The following is a 23,755-nucleotide window of genomic DNA, read 5'->3' as shown; positions in this document are numbered from 1 at the left end:
CAGAGCAGAGTCAGGATGCAGCGGCTCCGTCAGAACAGCAGTGAAATGCTGCACTGTACATGTGAGTCACTATTTGTCCTACTGTATTTTGTATTTTTTTTTCATAATCATTTTCATTTTCTCCCGTTCCAATCCGTCACGGTAGGGCAGTACTGATCCCCGCAATAAACCTTCAGTTTGTATTGATGATTAAAATTATTATTTATTTATTTATAACTATTTTTTTTTTACAGTACACGAAAAAAAACAACTACAACAAACGTTTATACAGTACTTTTATTTGTTAAACAAATGCTTGGGCCTGTAAAAAGTTTTTGTTCCTTGATTTCAATGTTTTATGGAGTATTTCATTGTATAATAACTAAAAAAATTTAGGTTTCAACTTCACGGATTTCGCTTATTGCGGGTTCTTTTTGGAACGTAACCCCCGCGCTAAATGACTGTTCACTGTAATTCTTATGGCTCTTCTTAGTTTCAAGAGTCCCATGATCCTGTAATCTAATTGGTCTTCATGATCAGGTCTTGGAGATTGTTTTTTTTACAAGTTATATAAAGCTAATCAAAACAAGCTAATCAAGCTTGTTAAATCAAGAAGAAACTGTGACTAATGCTCTTTTTCTCAAAATGTAATTTAATTCCTCTTGCCATACAGTATCCTGTTTGTCAACATGAGGCAAGGGAAAATATTTCATAAAAAGCAACAGATCATACCCCGAGCTAAAGAGATTTAAAAACAAGAGCAGAATCAGTGAACTCCTTCAGGCCTCAATGCTTAATTAAACCATTTCTCAGACTTTTGAGCCCCAGCTAACCACACAGATGGATACATTTACTCCAAAAGTGCAGCAAGTAATCCAGTAGTTGGACATAAAAGATGTAGAGAGCTGCAAAACAGAGCAGCTCCAATAAAGATCGATGTTCATGACTGAACAATAGGAGCCCTGGGAAACATGGTGGTGTCTACGGGTAAATCCTGAATGTCTAGCCATCAGTCTGTGACCTTTAGCTCAACAGCACTGGGATAGTACCTCAGAACCAAAAACTGACCCAAACTAGGCTTGAAGCCTAGTTAAAGTCTGGAAATATCTGACTGAGATACTGATCAGATTGTTATGACTGAACTAGCTCCAGTTTAGCTCTGGAGCTGGTTTAATTGAAAATGTGCTTTTTTTTTTCTTTTTTTTTTTCATACTGTTGAAATCGAGTAAAGAGTTGAAAGACTTACGGCAGGAGGGTCTTCATCTTCACTGTCCTCATCTTCTGTCTCCACTGGAGCAGTGTGGTTACTGTGGTTGTGATTTTGTGGTTTTGGGCCCTTCAGCAGCGAATTGATGGCTTTGTTTCTGGCATTAGCGTTTGCTTCACCCCCATCTTCATCCTCTTCATCACGGTCCAAGTGCTCCATTAGCACCTTGAACTATGAAGAGGTAAAAAAGGAACACATTTTTCTACCCGTCTGATAATAACTTAGAGATATCATGAAACAAAATACCAAACAAAATAAATGAATGAATAAAAAAAGTGCTTACATCCAAAAACTGTTTGACGATATTCCTCTTAGTCTCATAGCTGAGCTCTCTGTTGGCCACATCGTTCTTCAGGTATTCAAGGGTCTGACGAGGGTTGAAGTTCACCTTAGATTTCCTGTTCACTGCCTTGTCATAAACTTTGGCGGACTCGGTCGGTGAGTACTTCTGGATTTTGCTGTCAAACAAGCCACATGTCCACACTATTGCAGAACGAGTTCCTAAAGGATTTGCAGCAAGGACTCTGTGATGCGACCTACCTGTCTGAGAAGCCGTAAAGATTCTTCATATGCTGCTTGAGCACCAGCAGCAGCAGGATTCCCTGTGAGGCGCTGGCAAATTCCAGCAGAGGGGCGGGGTTTTCAGGCAGACGGTCCATCACAGCATCCTCATCATCCAGATCCGAGTCCGAGTCACAGCCTCCAGGCTTCTTTCGCTTGCGGACTTTCTCCTCCTCTTCATCGCTGCTGCTGCTGCTACTGCTACTGCTGCTGCTGGATGAGCTGCTGCTCTTCTCTTCATCCTCATCGTCCTCCTCATCAGAACTGTTTTTCCTCTTACGATGATGTTTCTTTTTTCTCTTCTTTGTCTTCACCTTCTTTTCATGTCTTACAGGCTCTTTCCGTAAACACTACAGAAGCATAAAAAAACATTCACTGATGTAGAGAACTTTGATTTAAGACTTCATATTTTAAAACACAAAAGAAAGTTTTTACTATTACCTGCAACCTGTAAAATATGGATAAATAAAATATGGATAACTAACAAAGAACAGACCAGTGAGACCAGATATATAAATATTTTAGTTTGTACAAAGCTTAAATGCCTGCTGTCGGGGTTCTTTATATACCTTTATAGCTACATCTTCAGCAACACATTTATATAAATCAAACAGTGCATTTTGAAAGTGTTTGTCCTTTACAATGACATTCAATGGGAAAGGTTTCTTGTCTGCGTCATGTGGCCCTTTTCTGTGCCGTGTCAAGATGAACTGGAGGGTTAAGCAGAGAATAGCTGAAACAGCAGATATTAAACTTTAGGATCATCAAATTAAGGCTCTAAATTAATTAAGCTGTTGGCATTTTTTTTACTTAGGTTTAATCTGCAAAAAAATAACGAGCTGAATTTCACTGTGTTACAAGTTAAGATAGAACTATCAGGGTTCTGCCCTCTGGTGGGGTTTATTAAGTTTATTTGTTAACAACTAAATCTACAAGACTCAACACTGCTTGATCTCTGCCTTTGGGTCCTCAAAAACCTAATCTGAACGTGACAAAAACAGAGAGAAAGGGTCCTACAGCGAGCCTTACACTAAATGTGTTTGCATTCTAAAATGTGATCAAAACTATGTTGATATTCTGCAATTATCAAAACTGCTCATGTTTGCAATCACTGTTTTTTTTTTTTTTTTTAGTTAAAACTGCGTATGAATATGTTTGTTCACTCAACAACTCTTGGAAACAGCATGCCGGCAGCGGCTGAAAGCAGCCAGGGCTCTAGTGCTCATTGTGCTCATAGACGCTAACTGAATGTAAAAACCGCTGAGTTTCCTCATGAATCCAAATATGTCGCACCATCCTCCTCCAACTGCTTCCAGTCTTCCTTTTTGTCTTTTTACAAGGCAGTAAACTCCAGATTCAGATCAGATGACTTGCGTGATTCAAAAACGGTGTTTCAATTGCAGTTTTACAAAATATACAAGTGTAAATTCAATAGAAAAATAGACTCATCAAAGAAAAAACTTTTGATCAAAATATGTGATTTTTTTTTTTATTGTGTTTCCATTTAGCAAACTATTTTCATAATTACAATCTGCATGACTTGATGATTAATGGACACTCATCTATTGTAGCCCATTCGATCTGGCTGGGCTTGTGTGATCAGAGCATCGTAGCGGCTTCCTAAATCTGTTGACTCAGCATATCGAGGCTCTCCAGTGCAAACTGGGACAAAACATCTGTTACAGCGACTGCAGCACCCAAAGCTGCTGGTGAGGGAGTTATGCGAGACACAATCATAAAACTAATGTAGAAACGTGTCATGTAATCCCAGTTTCAACCATTATTTCACAATAACAAACTTTTCAATGGGTTTTAATGGACTAAAGTAAATGCGACATGGCAGTATGTCTTGGCAGGATAATAATGAGCAAGAAATCTCTCTGCTGGCAAAGCTATGGTGAAACATACCAAAATTAGTTCTATCACTCTATATCTTACCTCTTTGAAAGACTGAAGCAGGTTGCTACCAGAGACAGACAGAGTGATGTCTATATGGTGCATGATGAAAAGAGGCTCCTCCTGGGTTTGGTAAGGAAAGCACGCCAGGTTGTCTGCTATGAAGAGCAGCATGTTTACCTCTGTTTTCTGCAGGATGCAAAAGAAACATACAACCACATAAACTCATCGGAAACCACGTTTATTCTATAAAATCGAGTCCAAAGAAGGCAGGTGAACTCACAGAGCTGTCATCGAACAGGTTGAGCAGGGAGATGAGGAAGGCCCGTCTGTGCTGTCTGTTCCCACGGACCAAAGTGTACAGATGGTAACAGAGAGCCGTGTCGGAATCGTCATGACGGAAACCTCGGATCACCGCGCGTTTGCCCCCATTTATGGCCTGCTGGACCTGATAGGACATCTTCAACCCGGCAACAGCCTTCATCTGAGGAATTACACAGAGAGGATGCTTTTAAACAACATTCCCTCTGTTTGATATCCTTCCAGTTTATTTGACTTTATCCATTTTATTGCATTTAAATGTGTAAATAAATTAAATTATCTAGATAAAGCCATTTTAAACATGTCTAAATCCTACATAGGGAATACAAGCCATTTTCAAATAAGTCTCATTATGATTTTATTCTCCCTTTTTTGTCAAAACTTAATATTTCATATTTCTTCCTTAAAAAAAATAACCAGCAATTACTTACATGAATGAATCCTGAATATTTTTTATCGATCTCCACTAGTTGTTGGTCTGCCTTGTTCTTCATGGTCGGCTCTGGATCTGTTCCCATGGCGATCAGGTAGGGGACACACTAGGCAGCACAGAGAGAACATTTTTGAATCCAACAATGTTTCAAAAACTAACGGCAGCTAAACCTTCAGGGATCTTCTAGCCTGAGAGAAACTGCAAACACACCTGTACAGGGTGTATGAGGCCCTGACTCAGAGTCAGTGTGATGACGCTGAGAGCAAAGTGCCGCACGGTGGACTGTGAGTGGAAGAAGGACTCCAGCACCTGCTTGAGGTAAATCTGCATAATGGAGCTGCTCATGCCTGAGGAGATGTCTCCCATTTCCTTCAGATCTTCCTGCTTTGCTTGCTTATTCCCTAAACAAACAACATCAGTTACACATGAAGTTAGAAACAAAAAGCCACACAATTCTGAAAAGTGCAGAGTGCATCTGCATTTATCCCTCTTGTCTAAATATTGGTATTAAAGAAAATGCAGAAAAAATTGCTTTCTTGTTGTCCGTCTTTCATAAAGACCAGATTTGCGAAGTGCATCGTCTATGTTGGTCAGCTGAGATGTGCATCTTTGCAGCTCGGTTTGTCACATTCAATCTTAGATAAAACATTCTGGAAGTTTGCAGTTGTAACATGGCTGCTGATATGCTCACATTCCCGATCCGCCTCTTGCATCCGGGAGTCCTCCTCCTGTAGGTACGTTTGAAGGTTCTTGAGCACATGGATCTTCAGATTGACAGAGCTGCTCTCATCTGACAGCAAACTGATGTAAAGAACCTTCACATCTTGCACAAACATGAGTTCTGGATGCATGATGAACTGGAAGCCTGCATGAGAGAAAATGAGTATTGAAATGCAGAACTGGGATTACTTTAGAAGCAAGAGTCAGCGGAATAGGTTAAAATATACCTAAACCAGTCATGGCCTTGATCTGGACCTCTTCATCCTCATGGGTGGTAAAGTATAGCAGAAGTTCCAAAACCTTGTCCTTTATGATGATCTAAAAGATGCAAGTAAGAGCCATAAAGCAATCTCTTCGACAGCTCCAAAGCCTAGTTCTAAAGATGAGGTGTTTACCTTGCTCGCTCCCTTGAACTCTTCTAGGTCAAAATCAAAGTGTCGACAAAGAGCCCCCACAGTGAACAATGAGCGCAGCAGAGTTGGCTTGTTAGCAGCCAGAGTGGAGCTGCTGGGGTCCTCCTGGTGCTGCGTCTTGAGTTTAGCCAGAGCTCCTGCAGAATAAAATATTCATTGAGAATAAATACGGAATCAATCAGATCTGTTCTTCAGTATGAGGCAGATTTACAACAAAACATCACCTCAAGGTACTTCCATACAGAACTACACAAATTATAAAATTTAACCCAATCATACAGGCAGATTCAAAGGCAACTACATGTATTTGAATTTTATCATTATAAGAAAACATTGTGCTATCAAGTTAATTTATTATTCAACAGCTAAAACGTTTGTTTTTGGCAAAGGAAACGCAGCTGATGGCACCGTGTTGTTAACAGTACAGCACTAAAACAAAATAAAAGTGTAAGGTTACAATCGCTGGTCTACCAAAATAGTTCTTTAAGGATTTGGGGAGCTTTTTAAAAATACATGAAAACCTCTAGAACAAGATTTGTGTTATATGAAAAGACAAAACGCTAACATGAATCGTGATGCATTCAGCCTTACCATAGAAGCGATTGAAAGAAGACCACACAAACTTGTAATTATGTGTCACCTTGTTCACAATGGCACCAAGGCAGCTCACACAGTGCTGCACCACCTAATTAGACAAAACATAAACATTCTCCTGTCACACATTATCATGTTTATGATGTTCAGAGAGGTTTCTGTGGGAGCTGTGCAGAGTAACTAGGACTGACCGTCATGCCGTGTTTAATAATGAGCCTCATCAGGTCTTCCTCAATCGTGTTGAGGAACGACTCGCTTGGATTTTCCATCAGAGGTACGACAAGCTCCAAGATCTTGGCCACGTTGCAAATAACCATGAAGTCATTCTGAGTCTGAAATGACAAAAATGCATGAAAGCTACAGCTTGCCGGCACAGTTCTACCTGTGTTTCTACAGGGCTGCCACTAGATGGTGCAACTGTGCCATAAATTGCACATGGACGTCTACAAATAAATGATGGCATGAATACTTGAAAACATATCCACAATTTAGTTCAGAAAAATTTACCAAATGTCACTTTGTAGCTATAAATCATTGAGCTGCAGTTTAAATATGGGGTCAAAATGAAAAACGGCTAAAAGGTTAAACTTATTCTTGTTTTGTTGATTCTGTTCTTATTCTTTTAGCTGGTGAAAATGATCACCTTCAGGGTATTGTAAACATATGTAGTAAAATTCATCATTTTACCCTTGCATGAACTTTTTGAAATCTACCACACCAGAGCTCTAAAGACAGCAAAAATAATCTTGACTGACTGAAGCCTTTCTTTATAGGGAGAATGTTCCCTGCTACCTGCAGGAAGAGGGTACAGGATGCAACACTGTGGAGTAAACATACTGAGAAAATCTTTTTTCTGTTGCTGTCAGCTTGGGAAACTCTGCATTATAATAAAAAAAACTCTGGCTTTTTTATGTTTGTGCTTTTTTTAAGCACCTGCTATCTGCACATCTAATTTCCCCCTGAGGGAAAATAAAGTTTACCTTGACCTTCTTATAGAAAGAGATGTTTTTATTAGAGAAATGTTATGGCCTATGCAGTCACTGGGATGACTACTGCACATTAACCAGCACAGTTAGGTCAAGAGCTACAGGTTACAGCTAAAGAAGAAGGTTGCTCACAAACATATCAATAAAAAGTTAAGTGGAAGAAAAAAGTGTGAGCTTCACTATATGATCCTGAAGATTCTCGTTTTGCGACCTTACAATTCAAAAGAGGACTGTTGCTGTGTGGTCTAGTGTCTTCTATTTTTTTGATGAAAGTCAATTTTTCTTTTTTCTTTTAAATGAATGTCACATCCTCTGGGGGAAGGTCGGAGAGTTGAACTTAATGGAGCTCCAGCATTCAGCCATGAGTAGGGGACCCCATGTCATGTGCTGGTGTTACTCAACTGTGTTTTAGTGAATCCAAAGTAACTATAGCTATAAACCGGAACATTTTAAATGGGCTGAAGATTTCCTCGGCTGACAAGTCATATGTAGAGGCTATAATCAAGAATGGTGTAAAAGCAAATCTGTTAAATAGAGATTTTTAAAATAAATTCTTTTGGATGCAAATGCATTTCTTTTGGTGTTGTTTGATTTTTCTTTTCCTAATCTTGTGATACCTTTAGGTAGAATTCAAAGCTAACTGATGTCTCAGATATGGCTTAAAGAAAACACAATAAAAAAAAAAATTACTTTCAATTTTTTTTCATTTAATTAGAAAAATTAAATGAACCATTCTAATTTATAAAGATGCATCGGCCAACTGCTTCTGACACACATTTAAGTTAGTTCTAAGTAACAGAAAGTAAATAAATAAATTAGTACTTACGCTGCATTTTGTGTTCAAGTAGGGCTGCATAGCCATTGCATGTTTAACCATGAGGTTAGGCCTGATTTTAGTCACCAGATAAAGGGTGGTGATGCACGCTACCACACGGCTGGAGTTTATCCCTTTGTCTTCGCAGTCTGAGAGGTCAACACAACAAATAGTTTTTTATTGGAAGTGGAGGTATTTTTAGTAAATAAACAGGTGGGATTTCTTGCTTAAATACCCTTTGTTTACATGATTTAAGAATTTACCTGCAATAGATTCCTCATATTTTAGTATATGCTCCACTAAATTGTCCACCAACTGAACACAAGCCTTCTTGGTTGGTTTATATGAAGCGTCCTCCTCTGATTTTAGCAGCTGAATGATAAAAGACAAATAGTGAGACGATGTGATTGGAATATACATGCAAAGACCAGTTAATGTTTTAAAATGAATTACAAAACTCACATTTTGTAGGAGCTGCTCAAACCAGTCATATCCTGAATCTTTGCATGCCAACACCTTGAAAGAAATATAAAAACATCACAGGAGTCAGAGCACATTGGTCACAGGCTTCCTATGTTAAAGAGGCGGAGTAACATACGGACCACATCTGTGATGTTCAGGATCTTTCTCTTCATAGCTTCTTTATCATGACTGGGTGTTGGTGAAAACCAGAGTTTCTGGAACGTCTCGTTCACCAATTTCTGCAAAGGGACATTGTTTCGTTTGAACATCCCAGAACTGAGCAGCACCTTTCAACATGATGTGTAAAGACTTTTTCATTCATGCAAACCTTGATCCCTTCCTCGTCATTGACTCTGCGGATCATCCTCACACACATCTCTGTTATCTTGTGGAAATCTGGCAGCTCCAAGCAAATGTCCCTAAGAATCTTAATGACTCTTTTTCTCACACTGATTCCTGTGTCCTGTGTAAACAAAAAATAGATATTTAAATACAAAATAAACACACTCTAATGTTTAAGAACAAACTGAGCAGAAAAATATAAATAAATCTATGATCATAGTACATAGATTAGAGAAACCACAATATTTGAAAAATTCTTGCAGTTACTTTATTTGATATGTAGGTGGCAGTATTGGAAAAAAAAAATTCACCTCAGCTGAACTTTTCTACCTCAAATGAACTTTTGGACACAGATTACTCAAGTTCCACTCTAGAATCAATAATAGTGGTACATCAAAATGAAGTAAAATGATGAAGATAAATTAAATGCATCACCAGTATCCTTTCAATAAGCATGTCGTAGTACTGCTCGATTAGCTCAGGTCGACTGAGCACGAAGCGGCCAAGAAGCTCTACAGCTGCTTCTCTGACACTAGTGGAGTTGTCCATTAGACGACCGTGCACCCCCCGCTGCATGTCCACCTTAAACATGAAAATAAACAGTTATTTAAACCAATGATCCAAATCAATAATCAGGCACTAGGTGACATTAAGGTCATTCACATATCAATGCACAGTTACCGTAGCTAAACACAACTTAACACCTTAAGCATATCCATTAAGCACTGTGCAGATGTCATTTAAACTTTCTCGAGATTTTAGATTCAAAGACACAAACCTCCTAATATCCTAAGATAATTTAAAACAGATTTTCTGTGGATCTCTAAAGTTCCCCCCCTCATTTTCAGACAATTTTCTGCTGTTTAAAACAATTAACTCTGGCCTGTAAATCTTCCATGCATACGAAACCATATCATTACCAACTTAGTTACAAAGCAATTTAAACCAACCATGGTTGAGTCTAAATATAAGGATACATTAAAAGAAAAACAGTACATAAATAACTTTAAAACAAAAAGCATGAAAAAGTGTAAACAGTGCAACGTATCAAAAACCCACAGTTTGTCACCAGCAGTTAATCATCGCTCTGTTATTAGACTGGGTTGTTGTTTCCTCCCTTTTCTTTGACTGATACTTTAAAAACTTACAAAAAGTTTGAAGGAAAGAAAATACGTAATTTGTAATATAATTTCAGCATCAAATAGATGATTTATCCTAATCAGAAAATGCATGGAAGGGCATTTTATGTCCAAATTAAAGTGAAATTGCCAAAAAAATTCTGAAAGTCAAAGAAGAAAGTCTGTCTAAAAATATCTCGATTTGCCTAAAGATTCATTTTTCAATTTTCTTAATAGATCCAATAAAATCCAAGCCTTAGTATCCATGTGTTAACATTCATACTGATCATTAAAGGGGATTCTATTATGTTGCACTAATACAAGAATTACACTAAAAAAAGGCAGCATATAGTATAAATGTACAGAGACTTACTCTTCCTAATATACTTGGATCCACAGCCACTACCTCTGATAGACACTTCATGGCTTTAGTTCTCACTGCAATAGCGCTCTCTCCCAGGACTCTCAAGATCTGTAGCAAGAATATTAGAAAAAAAAAAAGAAAACATTTAAAGCAAATGCCTCTCATCACCTGCATCTTAACATTTACACTAACAATCTTACCTGTGATAGATAAATGTCAAAGCTCTGTGCAAATGGCCTCATAGAGGCCAGATATCTAACAATCAGACAGGAGTCCTCATAGTCTACAGTGTCAGAGCTTATCCTGCAACAGAAACAATGACATGAGTATTTATTTATCATAATGGGAAATGTATGCATCATTTATCCCAGAGAACTTACTTTACAGAGCTGAAGTTCAATGGTGTTGTCTTGATGACCTTGCGGAGGAATTTTTTCCGTGCCTCAACTGTCTGCACAATCTCTGCGGCCGTGTCCGAATCCGTGGAATGCCGCCGGTACTTGGGATCGTCGTCGTTCTCGGTTTGAGACTTCATTGCTTTTTCTACCTCAACTGTAGTGTCTCTGAACCACTGGGCAATGTAAAAGTTCCTCGCAAACTGAATGAAACAAATGCATGAAGGAGATCAATGGATTGGAATGAAATAAGGAACAATGAAAGGACATTTTTAATCAGGACATGTTTCACAATAATTTTTATGCGTGGTAGAAATGTGAAAAGAAAATTTTCAAAATTGATCTTCTTTGCAGGAGAATCATATTCCCAAAGTGGAAAATAAATAAAAAAATTCAGTCTTTATCTATAATAATTTTCATCTAGTTTTTAAACATGATGAAAACATTTTTTTGTGTCTTCTTGTTCCAGTTCCTCAGTTTAAAATTTTGACATTTTTTATTATGGAGCTCAAATTCTTATGTATTCTACCTTTGTATTACTGAACATTTTTGTTGGGTTGTTTCCACCCTTGCTTCATATTTTAGCTTCTGCAAAAGCATCTCAGCATGAAAAGGTCTGATTCCTGTATGATACAGAGGATTATCTGTATGCCTGAATCCTTAAAAACTCACCAATAAAGCAGGATCTGCATCAATGTTTTCATCGAGGAAATCCAGCAGAGCCTTTTGGAGCTGCAGTATCTCATCACTACCAGGAGTCTATAAGGATATAAATGCACCATAAGCAAGCTGAAACAGTTTATGTTGTCTGTTTCATTCTGCTGAAGGTGTGCCCCACCTCTTTAAGGATGCGATTGATGGTTCTTTGGTCCATCTTGGAAGAGAGAGAGTCTTTACGCAGGCTGGAGGCAACAGTGCCGAGGTAGTCGAGGGACGCCACCCTGAGCGCCATTTCTGTCTGCTTATTACTGAACTGGTGAACCTAGAGTGGGAAACACAATGGAAAGTGACAGAATATTAAAAATGACATACAATCAGGCAGATAATCGATGTGATGGCTTGGAGTGATTTTGGGGTACTCACCAGCAGTCTACCCAGTAAACTGAGCAGCAGTTCGGCTGCAGGCCACTCAGGCTTGTTGACGGCTGACAGCAGGTCATGTACAAAGTTCTCAAACAGAGGCCTGTAGTCGTCTTCTCCCTGTTTACTGCCACATCTGATAGAAAAAGTATTTGATCGTTACATTTTTCTCAAGCATCAATGTGTCAAGCAAAAGTATTCTAAACCCCTTGAGACTTTTTGCATTTTTTCATGTGACAGTTTCAAAATTTAATGGAATACACTGAGTTATTGTGAAGCCGAAAAAGAAGGTGATTCATTTCCTGAGAAGTTAATGGCGTCAAGAAATAGAAGTTTTTGCTGAAGGTTTATAAGAATATTCTTTGATCTAAACCTACATGCCGACAGGGTATATAACAGGGTAAGGTTTAAGGGGCTCAAATAGTTTGGAAATGAATATTGAAACCTGTTGAATGAACAACCAATGTCTGGGAGCGGAAAAAGGAAGTTAGAAGCAGGAAGATGATTTTAAGAGTTAAAGCAGAAATGATGGCTTACTTTTTGAGAAATACAGAGAGAAAGTTCTGAGCTGTCCTCATGGCAGTTTCATAAGAGTTGGTAATGAGGACATCTTTATCAACCTGGGGGGAGAAAAGATAAACAGTATGTGAAATAATTCTTGAATCGAATTCTTTGAAACAGAAAAAGAAGGCAGATAATACAGTGTACCTTCTTTTTAGGTTCCTCGTCCGTCTCCTTCTCCGATGGAAGGTTAACCACACACTGAATGAGCTGAAGAACCAGAGCCGAGACCATCTGGATGTACAGTGCAGGTCCGTCTGAATCGCTGCTGTTTAACCTAAAAACATTAACGCCTTATTGAATCCCAGCTTAAAAAGCCACACAGAGGCATCTTAATTTGGTTTAGATTTTTTCATCTGGACAATAAAGCAGGTACCTAAAGTTCCTGAGACCACGTTTACTTGTGGGAAGTCTGGCGAGGGACGTGAAAATCTCTTCAAGGATGAGCTGCCTGTGCTTCTCATAGCGAGAGAAAACCTGTGGACAGTTATTAAAGTGAAATCCTGCAGCCCAGATTGGAGTTTTCAAACTTAAAACAAACGGATTTATAGCAGATGTATTCAAACAGAGAGCATGCAGGAGTCAACTTACTGCTGTCACCACAGAAATGGCGCATAACTGCAGTTCACTGACATTCTCGACAAAAAAAGGCGTAATTCCAAGGCTTGACACCTAAAACATCGGGAAAGAGAAAGCAATCAGGAATAAAAGAAAGGTGACATTGGGACATGGTTGTGAGGTGATAGAGGGGAAGACTCCAAATCACACCTGGAGAATGGTGGTGTCAGTGAGCAGCTGGATTTCAAGGAGCTCTGAGATGAAGCTGATAATATCACAAACTTTGTTGTAGAGCACCGTGACCACTTTCTGTTTGTGGGCAGAGGATTTTGGTTTCTTGGACTTTGAAGTGTGCGAGGCACCTGGATGACAACGGTAAACAGGGTAGAAATAGACAGAAAAAAGACACATTATAAACAACAGTTGGATTATGTGGGAATTTGTGAGGCATTACTTAATAACTGACAGCTTAAACAAAGTGCAACATGTATATCGAGGATTCTACGGATTGTTTATAACCGGAGCCCTGTGCTAAAAGTTCTAATAACATGAATAAATAAATAAAAAGGTTCCCATAATAACTGCATTTGGATTTATTATAGTTATTATAGTTTGAGCTTGTCTGATGTAAACATGAAGACCAGCACTGTTATTTGGCAAAGCAGCGACATCGTGAGTCAGAAAAATAATGTTGCTGCTGACCTGCTCGGTATGAACGGTCATACTGAGGGTACAAAGTGTTCTGTAGGTGGAACTTGGTGAATTGCAACACCCTCTCGATCACATCCTCTATATAAACAGCCTTGGGCATGTGTGGGGACGTCATTATGTTAAGCGCAGTCAAACAGGAATCTGCAGACTTGGTCACCCGCTCCATGATGAGGTCACGCCACAGCCGTTCCTCATCCATTGAATCATTGTCCTAGAAATGTATCATGCAATTAGTCATTAGGCAAAAATATTAGCAACTTTTACATAAATGACCTTATATGTGTTTTTTTTTTTTTTTATGGTACTTACTTGACTCATTAAAGTGGAAAGGGTGACACTGTCCTGAATGTTTTTCTCCAATATATTCAGAATTTTCACCAGTTTACTGGAAGAAAACTGTGGAGCAAGACAACTCCGTTAGCAGTGATTTTTTTTTTTATACAATTTTTACAAATTCCTAAGCATCGCTACAGCAACAGATTCTTTTTTACCTTGCTAAAGATTCCCATGGCTTTAATCTTGGTAGAATCGCTGCAAAGCTCGTTTAATTGCTGCTTTCCAAGCAACAGCTCTTGAGGTATCTCATCATCATCTGTTTGTGAAATTGAAAAAGAAAAACATTTCTCAACTCCACACTTTTAAAAAGCAATTCCTAGCTTGAAATCAGTGCAACACGTTCTGCTTACCTGCAGCAGTGAGGTCTACATCCTCAAGGCTCTCCAGAATGTTGTCCACGTTGGTTACAAACCTCCTATAAGCAGATGAGTCCATTTTTTCTGCAAGATAATGAAGAAAAATGTAGTTAACAGCAACGCATCATTGTTTTTCGCAATAAAATAAGTATAAATCAGCCAGAAAAGTAATAAATCTGATACCCTCTGTTGTCATCTTGGAATCGTACGCCGTTCTGCTTTTCTGTTTTTTCATTTTTCGGGCAACTAAAAAAAAAAAAAGAAATACATGAGCCACATGACAAAAACTCTCTCTTTAACTTTGGCATTTCACTGAGATAGACTGTAGACACCAATAAACAAATTGAAATGTAAAGACCAATCGTAATAAAAGTTGATTCAGACAAATAAAAAAAAAAAAGAGGTATGCAGGTGTTTGTTTAACGGAAGACATTTGTTATGCCACAAAGCATCCCTTCTGCACCCATGATTTTTCTGGGGGGGATTCTCAACTTTCACTGAGTTTGCAGAATGTCCCCTCCTAGTTGAGCATGTAGCAGCAGCAGACAGTCGCTTGAATTGTGTGGTTGACTTTGCAGCAATTCCTCATGCTGAGAATCCGCGTAGCAACAGTGAAGAGGAGAACTCCCCTCTAACAGGAAGAAACCTCCTGCAGAGCTATACTAATTATTCAACTACCGGTATATAACAACAGCATGTTTTCCTTATTCAGGGTTTATACAGGAATGAATAACTCAAATTTATTGCTTTTTAAAGCTCTTTTAATGCTCCCTGAAATTATTTTAATGCCACCAACAGGTACCTGTCGACAGGCTGCAGCCATGTCCCGAATTCCTCATTTTCCAACCACTTCTGTAGAAATTAGCTTTTTTCCCCCATTCTATAGCTTTTTCTCCAACTCAAGCTTCTTTTCTGAACATACAGCTTTGCGATCAGCAGTACCACGCAAATATATCGTGATATAATATGTCTGACGAAATTGTTTTTTTAAATTTTTTTTTTAATAAAGCATTTTAAATGCCACAATAAACACATTTAATTAATTTTAATGTCAATTAAGGCCTTAATTTAAAAAATAATAACTTAATGACTTTTAATGATTTTTTAATGACCCGCTGAAACCCTGTTATTTGATGCAACCCGAGGTGTAGAATAAACTTTTGGAACAACAGAATAAAATAAAATGTGGGTCTTGAGCAATTAAAAATTTTTTTGGGGGGAGTTTTCACAGCACTAGTGGCTCGTTTTTTCGACAGTAGGCCAACAGGAAAGGGGGTATGAGACTACGGCAAAGGAACACAGGTCGGATTCAAACCCGGGTCGGCCCATCTAGGAATAAGGCCTCTGTGCATGGGTCGTGCGCCCTAACCACTGCGCCTTAAACATTAAGTCTAAGTGTCATTAAGTTGATATGCAATGATTTAAGTACATGTTGATGAAATTGCTTCCAAAGGTAAGCAAAGTAAAAATATGAGCTTATGAAAAATGGTGACATCCAAACACATAATTGGAAAACTGAGCCAAACTTGCTCACAAATTCACTTTATTTGGTAAGTAATAAACTCTTCAAGTGGCAAGATGGATATGTCTGTTTTTACTAGACTTTTTTATAACAACAAACATTGACTTGAATGGAATGTTCATGCCAGGGTGAATAATGTGACACTTAAGAAAAGGGGATAATGTCCACTGTGTTTCATAAATGTATTGCATTTATCCCAACGCTTTCTGGGATAGTAATGATAAGGCCTTGTTATTTCTTTTTCATTCACCTTTACATTTATTTTGCAACTTTGACATTAAGAGTCCTGTATGGATCCAGAGTTCTATGGCTGCTCAGCTAACTGCTGAATCAAAGCCAAGGTAGCAGAACTCTTTCATATTATCTTTTAGTTTTTGTCACGTTTTCGAGCACAGGTTTTCAAGAAAGGTGTAAAAAGATTAATGGTCTTATGCTGGCTGGTGACAGAAAAGTCTCACCATCATTCAGGCTCGGTGGAGGCGAGTGTTCATCTGAATCATCATTGCTGCTCCAGTCCCGTTGACGGCCACTTGAACCCCGCCGAGAGTTATGAAAACTTCCACTTCGTTTGTGATCCCTAGAACCTTTCCTCTCTTCCATCTTCCAAGCTTTGTCGTGACTTTTCTTTTTCTTTTTTCTTGGAGCTAAAACACAAACAGAGACGGTGATTAAAATGGAATCCCTGTAAAGCTTTTGTTTAATTTGAAACGGGCCAACATTCCTGTTGTGTTATTCATCAAAGGTGGGCACCACGCTGCAGGTTAAACATGGCTCTGTAGGAATGTTTGAGCTGACATTTAGACTAAGACAACATTTATTGTCATTTTGTATACACAGAGTGTATGTAAAACGAAATTTCATTTTGCACAGCTATGATGATATTTCCATTTTCTTAAAGTGCAGCAGTGATCAAAAGTAAACATTGCTGGAGAAAAAAAAAAAGGTTTAGGATTTAATACTCACACTCATCCTCAGACTCAGACTCCTCATCATCATCCTCTTCCACCTCCTCGTTATCTGAATCCACCTCAGCATATTTGGATCTTTTACTGATCATGCTGTGCCTTCGCTTATTTGCTCTCTCTGTGAACAGGATGGATTATATTTACATTCATACAGAATAATTGTCCCAACAACAATAGGCTTCATTCAGCAGCATCTTGCTGCTTTTTAATTGTTGTCAAAAATTTATGGCTGATCAGCTTGGTCTCAAATCGTCCAAATCATAAAATCACCCTTAGTAGTTGTGTAAACTCTGTTTGTCTTTGAATAAAGTATGTCATTCTGTTGTTCTGCACAACAACTGTTAGATGGGATCTACATTCCAGGTGTTTTAAGGGTATTTCTTAGGCAAAGACAGAAGGATTTAAAATGTTCAGTTCTCCTATTAGCTCCACAAGGGGATTAAACTAAGTCACACTCACTATGAGAATGCGTTAGCTATTCTGGTAACAAATCATCAGTATGTTGAAAAGCATCTCATGCTCACTAAGCACGGTAGAGAATCTGTAAAGCTTTGGGTCTGTTTAACTTTTACGGCTCTGGGAACCTCCTTGGAGCATATGGCATCTTGCACGCATAAATATAAGTGATCTTCAGTAAAAATCTGGAGGCCTTTGGTAGACAAATTAAAATGACTCAAGTATTGGTCTATTGGCAGGATAATAAGAACACAGAAATGGTTCCCCAAGAGACAAAAATCAACGTTCTTCCATGGCCATCTCAACAGTCAGAAATACAGCTAAAACCAAAAGGATTAATACCACCGGGAGATTTAGGTATTAAGGTAAAAAAAAATAACGTTATTTCCCATACCGCACTTACAATTTCTGACATGTAAAATTTGTTTTTCCTGTTTTCAAGCAATTCCCTAAGCAAATGTTTTAATTGGATGGAGTAAATTTGAATTTCATAAACCATTACTTAAAGGGGTCATAGAATGCAAAACTGAGTTTCCATCCTCATAGATGAATAACGATAGTTCAGTGGGTGAAATGGACGTACAGAGAAGTTCAAACCCCATCGACACCTCCTTTTTCTGCAAATCTCACAATTCTAAACATCCACTATAAAATGGGAGAATCCAAACGAAGCACCAAGTTGACGTCAACTCGGGGATGGTGCCTTATTTGGTTCTTGCCTGTACTTTTGTCACACCCCGAAGTTTACATACAGACCAGCCCACTGGTTCATTGGCCCAAGAACATGAATAGAGGTAGATGTATGACACCACTTTAGCTGTTTTGCCTACAGCTGGGTTTACTTCTGCAAGAATTACAAAGCAGGTAGTTTCTCTATTGAAAATGAGACAGAACCAGAAAGGGGAAAGTTTTCAGTCGTCCCAAGGATCCGAAGATTCGAGAGGCATGGATTAATTTGTCTATCAAAAGATCCCTGCAAAGTTTGATGCTCAGCTGTTCATTTGCTCTAAGCATTTTACTGAAGACAGATTTCAAAATCTTGAACAGTTCAAACAGGATTTGCTAAACTTCTTTTACTGAAACGAGGGGCTGTTCCAACCGTAAGGTAATCACAACCGCAAGCTGTAACTATTATTTTGTTGCTAAAGCCGGGAATACACGATTTTTTTCAATCTTTGCGCACAGCTACTGATCACATTGTACGACTCAACCCTGCGGTTTAGTCATACGGTGTGACTCCCTCTCCATCTTTGTCCTCATCTTCATCCAAAAACCACGTCAGACTCAGCTCCGCAGTGAGATGGAGCTGCTCTGACAAACAAATAGATGGGGAATATGAGGCTCACTGGAGTGAAACGCGCTGCCTTGGCAATTTTTGAAATTTTGTGCTGAAAGCCCTAATAATAAAAGGCGACAACATATTTGGACAAAAACATGGCTGAGAAATTGCGGTTAGTATGGTCTGTCAATTTTAGAGACAGAGTTCCATTTTTAGTCATTGCATCCCTGCCATGCAGCTGTGTTTACATGTGAGAGGAAGAAGAAGAATCCTTTTTTGAGCATGCCCACTGAGTGATTTGCCCACGACCTCACGATTCCTGATCGGGAGGTAACCCCCTGTACACTACACGACGCACGATCCAGCTGAAAGTCGTCGATTCTCACGCGACTGGAAAATTGCCACGAAAATCGCACAGTGTACGCCCAGCTTAAAGGAATAATACACCCAAAACATGATTAGCCTTCATTTTCTACTCACCCCCATGCTGAACAACACTCTGGAGTACTTTCATCTGGTTTGGTCTGCCGCGGTTTCCGTAGAGTCGTGAACTCGCATGCGCGCGCTTTGACACTACTTTGACACTACTTTTACACTACTGTTTATGCTCTAAAAACATTCTAAGTGACTTTGTTTCGAGTAAATTATGGACGCTACCCACTCAGGACACTTGGAATACATTGGACGAGCAGTATGGAGGAATATTGACACGTTTTTTGTGGACTTTTATGGACCTTTCTGCCTCGGGCGCCATAGACCTCCATTATTTGAATGTCAGCAGACAGCAAGAAGCCTCCCAGATCTCCAGATGCATTTGAGATATCAAAAAAGTACTCCAGAGTGTTGTTCAGCATGGGGGTGAGTAGAAAATGAAGGCTAATCATGTTTTGGGTGTACTATTCCTTTAAGCTATTGGTAGCAATGCTAGTATATCTAGGGTGACCAGATTTGGGTTTCTGAAAAGGAGGACACTTTTTTTTTTGGGAGGAGATATGAAGTGTCGACTTCTGGGCCGCTGACTGGACCAGACCTCAGCAGAGAGGCATGAGACACCCTTCCTCAGCCGGAGGACGAGGGCTGGGGGCCAGTAAGGAAGAAAACCTATCATTTCATTCTAGGGCTTTTAACCAGGCTCGCATTAGGGCTCATAGAACAGCAAATATGCCATTTTCAGCCCAACCAATGTTACACGCCCTTTTCAGAGACCTTAAGGACCAGCACCAAATACCCTATATAATCATTCTATGACCCCTTTAATAGTAAGTTGTTTAGATCTCCAGTTAAGACCGACCAAATCAAATATGGCTCTTACCTCTGTCCGAGGAGTCATAGGAGGACCACTGTCTGGATCTGTGTGCATTCTTGGTTTCCTTCATGATCCGTTTTACATCCTCTATGCTGAGTTTCTTGACCACAACGACTGGTTTAGTTCTTTTGTTCAAGTTCTCAACCAGAGAAACTCTCTCTAACCGCACCAATGGTTCACTCCAGGTATCTATCAGTTTGCTTTTGAGCCTGAGATCTTTATCTGCTCCGTCTTTTCCATCTCGTTTCAGTTTAGGAATCACAAAGTTCTTGAGACTTCCTGAATTGCCACCCAGCAGGTACGGTGGCAAATCAATGGCTTTTCTCTCAGAGCCTTGCCGTTTGCTTGCAGGTTGGCTTGTGCTGCTGTCCCCACTTGTTCGCTGCTCTTTGTTTGGGGTGGTCTGCAGGCTGGAAGAGGAAGTCCTTTGCCGATCTGTGAGCTCAGCTGATTTTCTGCCTTCATCATGCTTCAGTTTAGGGCTGTCAGATTTAGTTTGCTCCTCCGCTGGGTTTCTGTTAGCTTTGCCTTCCGACGCCATCTTGTGCTTTTTGTTCCTGTCTCTGTCTTTCTCTCTGTCTCTGTTCTTTTCTTTACCTTTTTCTTTGTCTTTATCTCTGTCTCTCTTATCTCCTCCTCTGAGTTTTTCTCTGTCTTTGATTTTGTCCCTTTCTTTAACCTTGTCTTTAACTCTTTCAAGGTCTTTGTCTTCATCTTTGTCCATNCCTTCATCATGCTTCAGTTTAGGGCTGTCAGATTTAGTTTGCTCCTCCGCTGGGTTTCTGTTAGCTTTGCCTTCCGACGCCATCTTGTGCTTTTTCTTAACATCTTTGTCTTGTTCGCTGTTAATGTCAAAGTTTTCATCCATGTGTCTGCCTTTCTCTGACTGACCTTTTTCTCCTCCTCTGAGTTTTTCTCTGTCTTTGATTTTGTCCCTTTCTTTAACCTTGTCTTTAACTCTTTCAAGGTCTTTGTCTTCATCTTTGTCCATCTCTGTGGATTTGTCTCTTCCCCTGGATTTTTCTTTATCTCTAAACTTGTCTCTGACTCTGTCTTGATCTTTTCCTTCCTCTTTATCCCTTTCTCTGAGTTTGTCTCTTTCTCGTTTTCTTTCTTTGTCTCTGATTTTGTCTTTATCTCGAACTTTGTCTTTGACTCCCTCTCCATCGTCCTCATCTTTATCCAAATCTATGGATTTGTCTCTTCCCCTGACCTTTTCTCCATCTTTGTCTCTATCTCTGACTTTGCTTTTGAGTCTCTCCAGGTTTTTGTCCTCATCACTGCGTCTTTCTCTTGACTTTTCCTCTGCCCTGGATTTTTCTCTTTCTTTTTGGTTTTCTCCATCTCTACATTTGTCTCTACCACTAAGTTTGCCTTTCACTCTCTCCTGATCTTTGTTTTCATCTCTGTCAATATCTGTGGGTTTGTCTTTTTCATTGGGTTTTTCTCGATCTCTGACTTTGTCTCGAAGTTTGCCTTTGACTCTGTCCTGGTCTTTGTCTTTATCTCCGTCCATATCTGTGGGTTTGTCTTTTTCTCTTGGTTTTTCTCGATCTTTGACTTTGTCTCGAAGTTTGCCTTTGACTCTTTCCTGATCTTTGTCTTCGTCTCTGTCCACATCTGTGGATTTGTCTTTTTCTCTGGATTTTTCTAGGTCTTTGACTTTGTCTCGAAGTTTGCCTTTGACTCTGACCTGATCTTTGTCTTCATCTCTGTCAATCTCGAAGGGTTTATCTTTTTCTCTGGGTTTTTCTAGATCTCTGACTTTGTCTCGAAATTTGCCTTTTACTCTGTCCTGACCCTTGTCTTCAACTTTGTCCATCTCAATGGATTTGTCTCTTTCTCTGTTTTTTTCTCTATCTCTGGCTTTTTCTCGAAGTTTTTCTTTGACTCTCTCCTGATCTCTGTCTTCATACTTGTCCATCTCAATGGATTTGTCTTTTTCTCTGCTTTTTACTCGGTCTCTGGCTTTGTCTCGAAGTTTGTCTGTGACTCTGTCCTGGTCCTTGTCTTCATTTTTGTCTCTTTCGCTGGATTGTTCTCGATCACTGAGCTTTTCTTTGTCTCCATCTTTTTCTCTCTGTCTATCCCTGTCCTTATCCTTTTCTTTGCTCCTGCCTTTCTCTTCTTCATATCGTGAGTTGCGTTCCACCTTGCTTATGGATTTTGGCGTTTCGGCTTTGTTTATTTGGGATCGGTGGCTGTTGTTGTTTGTTTCATCTTTGGGGGACAAATCTGAATGTATGTCATGTGTTAGCCACGCTACACATCTGTCCTCTGAGTGTCCCCTATCACTGCCAGGTTTACTATTTTGATTGCGTTTTGATTCACGCATGTTTTCCTGCTTCTGTTTACTACTTTCTGTACGTCCATCACAACCAGAAATCTGGGAAGTGTCAGGAAGCTTTTTGATGATCCCAGGTCGGTTTTCAGGATCTGCACTTGTCTTAAGGCGACGTAAGTGATCTTTACACAACGGCTGCTGTTCCAAGACAACTACTGGCTGACCTATTACTCTCCCAGCTTGCTTCAGATCAATACTGACCATCAAGGCAGGCCGACCGGCACCATTACTCGCAGCACTCGACTTCTTGGGTGTCAGTTTGCTGACAGGGCTACCCAAATGTACAGATGGTCCTTCGTTTGTCTCAATGCCAGGTTCCTGAGGGTATGTGTCTTGTTTCCGTTTTTTTAGAGGCTTGTCTGCAAAGAAGAAAAAGTACTTAAACTCAGTGAACCTTAGTGCTACATTATAACCAAAAACTTTGTTGTACAGTATCAGCCATTCAAAATCACCCTTCCCAGTCAAATGGCCTTCGCCTGGGTGTGTATTTTTTTTAATCTGACAACACCCTTTCATTGAACTACGGGTCTGACCAGGAGATGATGCTTCTCATTAGATCTAAATGACCACAAATCATGACAGAATATTTTAGTACAAAGATTGATGTTTAAAAAAGAATTGTAGAGTACAAGCCAAGAACCAGCCAAGGACCACCCAAGGACCAGCCAAGGACCCATAAAAGAAAGTGGTAAATGAAAAATGAAAGGTAAATGTCTAACTGATGTTAAGAAATGTTTCTGAGTAGAGGTCAGTAACCTTTACCACTCTAAAATCAATTTATGCCTTTAATCATGCTAAACAAAATCCGTTATTAGCAAAGTACTTTTGAATTAAGAAGTAACATGACTCCTATACACAACATTGCTTGCTTTTACACCTAGCGTAAGAAATCTGTTTGACAGTGAACACCTAAAAAACAGCTAAGCTATCATGACTTAAATCAAATTTAGATTTTAAAACATCTTGTTTAATACATTTCAACAGGGCTGGGTATTTTTGCCAAAGTCCGGAATCGATTCGATTTTGATTCATACAGTTCTAAAATGATTAATTTCGATTCAATTTGTTTTTTTACAATAATGAGAGTGGTTCAACTGTGTTTCAAAATACTGATGTATTTTTCTTTTTTCCTGTCACATTAAACACCTGTTACATTAAACACAAAGTGCAAACTTGTAAATCAGACAGTTTAAACATAAGATGTGAACAAAACTGTCTCAAAAGTGCAAACTTGTTTGTGAAAAGTGAAAAAGCGAAGCCTCACTCGAGCAAGCAGACATGACACAGCAGACATCCATGAGCTGCATTAGTTTCAATGCACAAACCATATTTGCAACTACAGGGTGTTTTCTGGTCAGCCCCCATTTGTTAATGTCTTCAGTCAACCTATTCGGTATTTTTGCAGCTGTCTGGCTTGAAGTAATCTTGAGTGCATCTTTCCTGCTTATTTGAATGTGAACATCGGTCACTAAAAAATGAATCGATCTCATTCCCTAGGCATCGATTCTGAAAAAAATTTAAAGGAATCAATTCAAAATCGATAAATTGATTTTTTTCCCAACCCTACATTTGAACCAAGTCTTTTAGAGCCATTGTTGAGGCTCTAGGGAAGACTT

General features: G+C 39.2%; 1 protein-coding gene across 4 annotated transcripts in view; it reads right to left on the bottom strand.

The window, feature by feature from the left end:
• Positions 1 to 23,755, bottom strand: part of LOC107088444 (nipped-B-like protein B) — a 38,647-nt gene that overhangs the window by 1,659 nt on the left and 13,233 nt on the right. For all 4 annotated transcript variants that reach the window (XM_015380613.1, XM_015380614.1, XM_015380615.1 and 1 more), the window contains exons 10-47: positions 20,620 to 22,498; positions 19,802 to 20,424; positions 16,753 to 16,872; positions 16,248 to 16,433; positions 14,451 to 14,513; positions 14,262 to 14,351; positions 14,067 to 14,167; positions 13,885 to 13,971; positions 13,567 to 13,786; positions 13,075 to 13,226; positions 12,898 to 12,978; positions 12,683 to 12,783; positions 12,454 to 12,583; positions 12,283 to 12,365; positions 11,749 to 11,881; positions 11,504 to 11,647; positions 11,338 to 11,424; positions 10,651 to 10,868; positions 10,471 to 10,573; positions 10,280 to 10,378; positions 9,224 to 9,370; positions 8,775 to 8,909; positions 8,587 to 8,685; positions 8,447 to 8,500; positions 8,248 to 8,356; positions 7,997 to 8,133; positions 6,376 to 6,516; positions 6,182 to 6,275; positions 5,573 to 5,727; positions 5,405 to 5,495; positions 5,149 to 5,322; positions 4,668 to 4,858; positions 4,456 to 4,563; positions 3,987 to 4,187; positions 3,746 to 3,892; positions 1,787 to 2,157; positions 1,530 to 1,704; positions 1,226 to 1,417 (exon numbers count right to left, since the gene is read on the bottom strand). In XM_015380613.1, the coding sequence (XP_015236099.1) occupies positions 1,226 to 1,417; positions 1,530 to 1,704; positions 1,787 to 2,157; positions 3,746 to 3,892; positions 3,987 to 4,187; positions 4,456 to 4,563; positions 4,668 to 4,858; positions 5,149 to 5,322; positions 5,405 to 5,495; positions 5,573 to 5,727; positions 6,182 to 6,275; positions 6,376 to 6,516; positions 7,997 to 8,133; positions 8,248 to 8,356; positions 8,447 to 8,500; positions 8,587 to 8,685; positions 8,775 to 8,909; positions 9,224 to 9,370; positions 10,280 to 10,378; positions 10,471 to 10,573; positions 10,651 to 10,868; positions 11,338 to 11,424; positions 11,504 to 11,647; positions 11,749 to 11,881; positions 12,283 to 12,365; positions 12,454 to 12,583; positions 12,683 to 12,783; positions 12,898 to 12,978; positions 13,075 to 13,226; positions 13,567 to 13,786; positions 13,885 to 13,971; positions 14,067 to 14,167; positions 14,262 to 14,351; positions 14,451 to 14,513; positions 16,248 to 16,433; positions 16,753 to 16,872; positions 19,802 to 20,424; positions 20,620 to 22,498 (7,421 nt within the window). The remainder of the gene's footprint in view (positions 1 to 1,225; positions 1,418 to 1,529; positions 1,705 to 1,786; positions 2,158 to 3,745; positions 3,893 to 3,986; positions 4,188 to 4,455; positions 4,564 to 4,667; positions 4,859 to 5,148; positions 5,323 to 5,404; positions 5,496 to 5,572; positions 5,728 to 6,181; positions 6,276 to 6,375; positions 6,517 to 7,996; positions 8,134 to 8,247; positions 8,357 to 8,446; positions 8,501 to 8,586; positions 8,686 to 8,774; positions 8,910 to 9,223; positions 9,371 to 10,279; positions 10,379 to 10,470; positions 10,574 to 10,650; positions 10,869 to 11,337; positions 11,425 to 11,503; positions 11,648 to 11,748; positions 11,882 to 12,282; positions 12,366 to 12,453; positions 12,584 to 12,682; positions 12,784 to 12,897; positions 12,979 to 13,074; positions 13,227 to 13,566; positions 13,787 to 13,884; positions 13,972 to 14,066; positions 14,168 to 14,261; positions 14,352 to 14,450; positions 14,514 to 16,247; positions 16,434 to 16,752; positions 16,873 to 19,801; positions 20,425 to 20,619; positions 22,499 to 23,755) is intronic.

Source organism: Cyprinodon variegatus, unplaced genomic scaffold, assembly GCF_000732505.1.
Source record: "Cyprinodon variegatus isolate N-32 unplaced genomic scaffold, C_variegatus-1.0 Scaffold218, whole genome shotgun sequence".
Taxonomy (NCBI): domain Eukaryota; kingdom Metazoa; phylum Chordata; class Actinopteri; order Cyprinodontiformes; family Cyprinodontidae; genus Cyprinodon; species Cyprinodon variegatus.
This window is presented reverse-complemented; position numbering and strand designations above follow the sequence as displayed.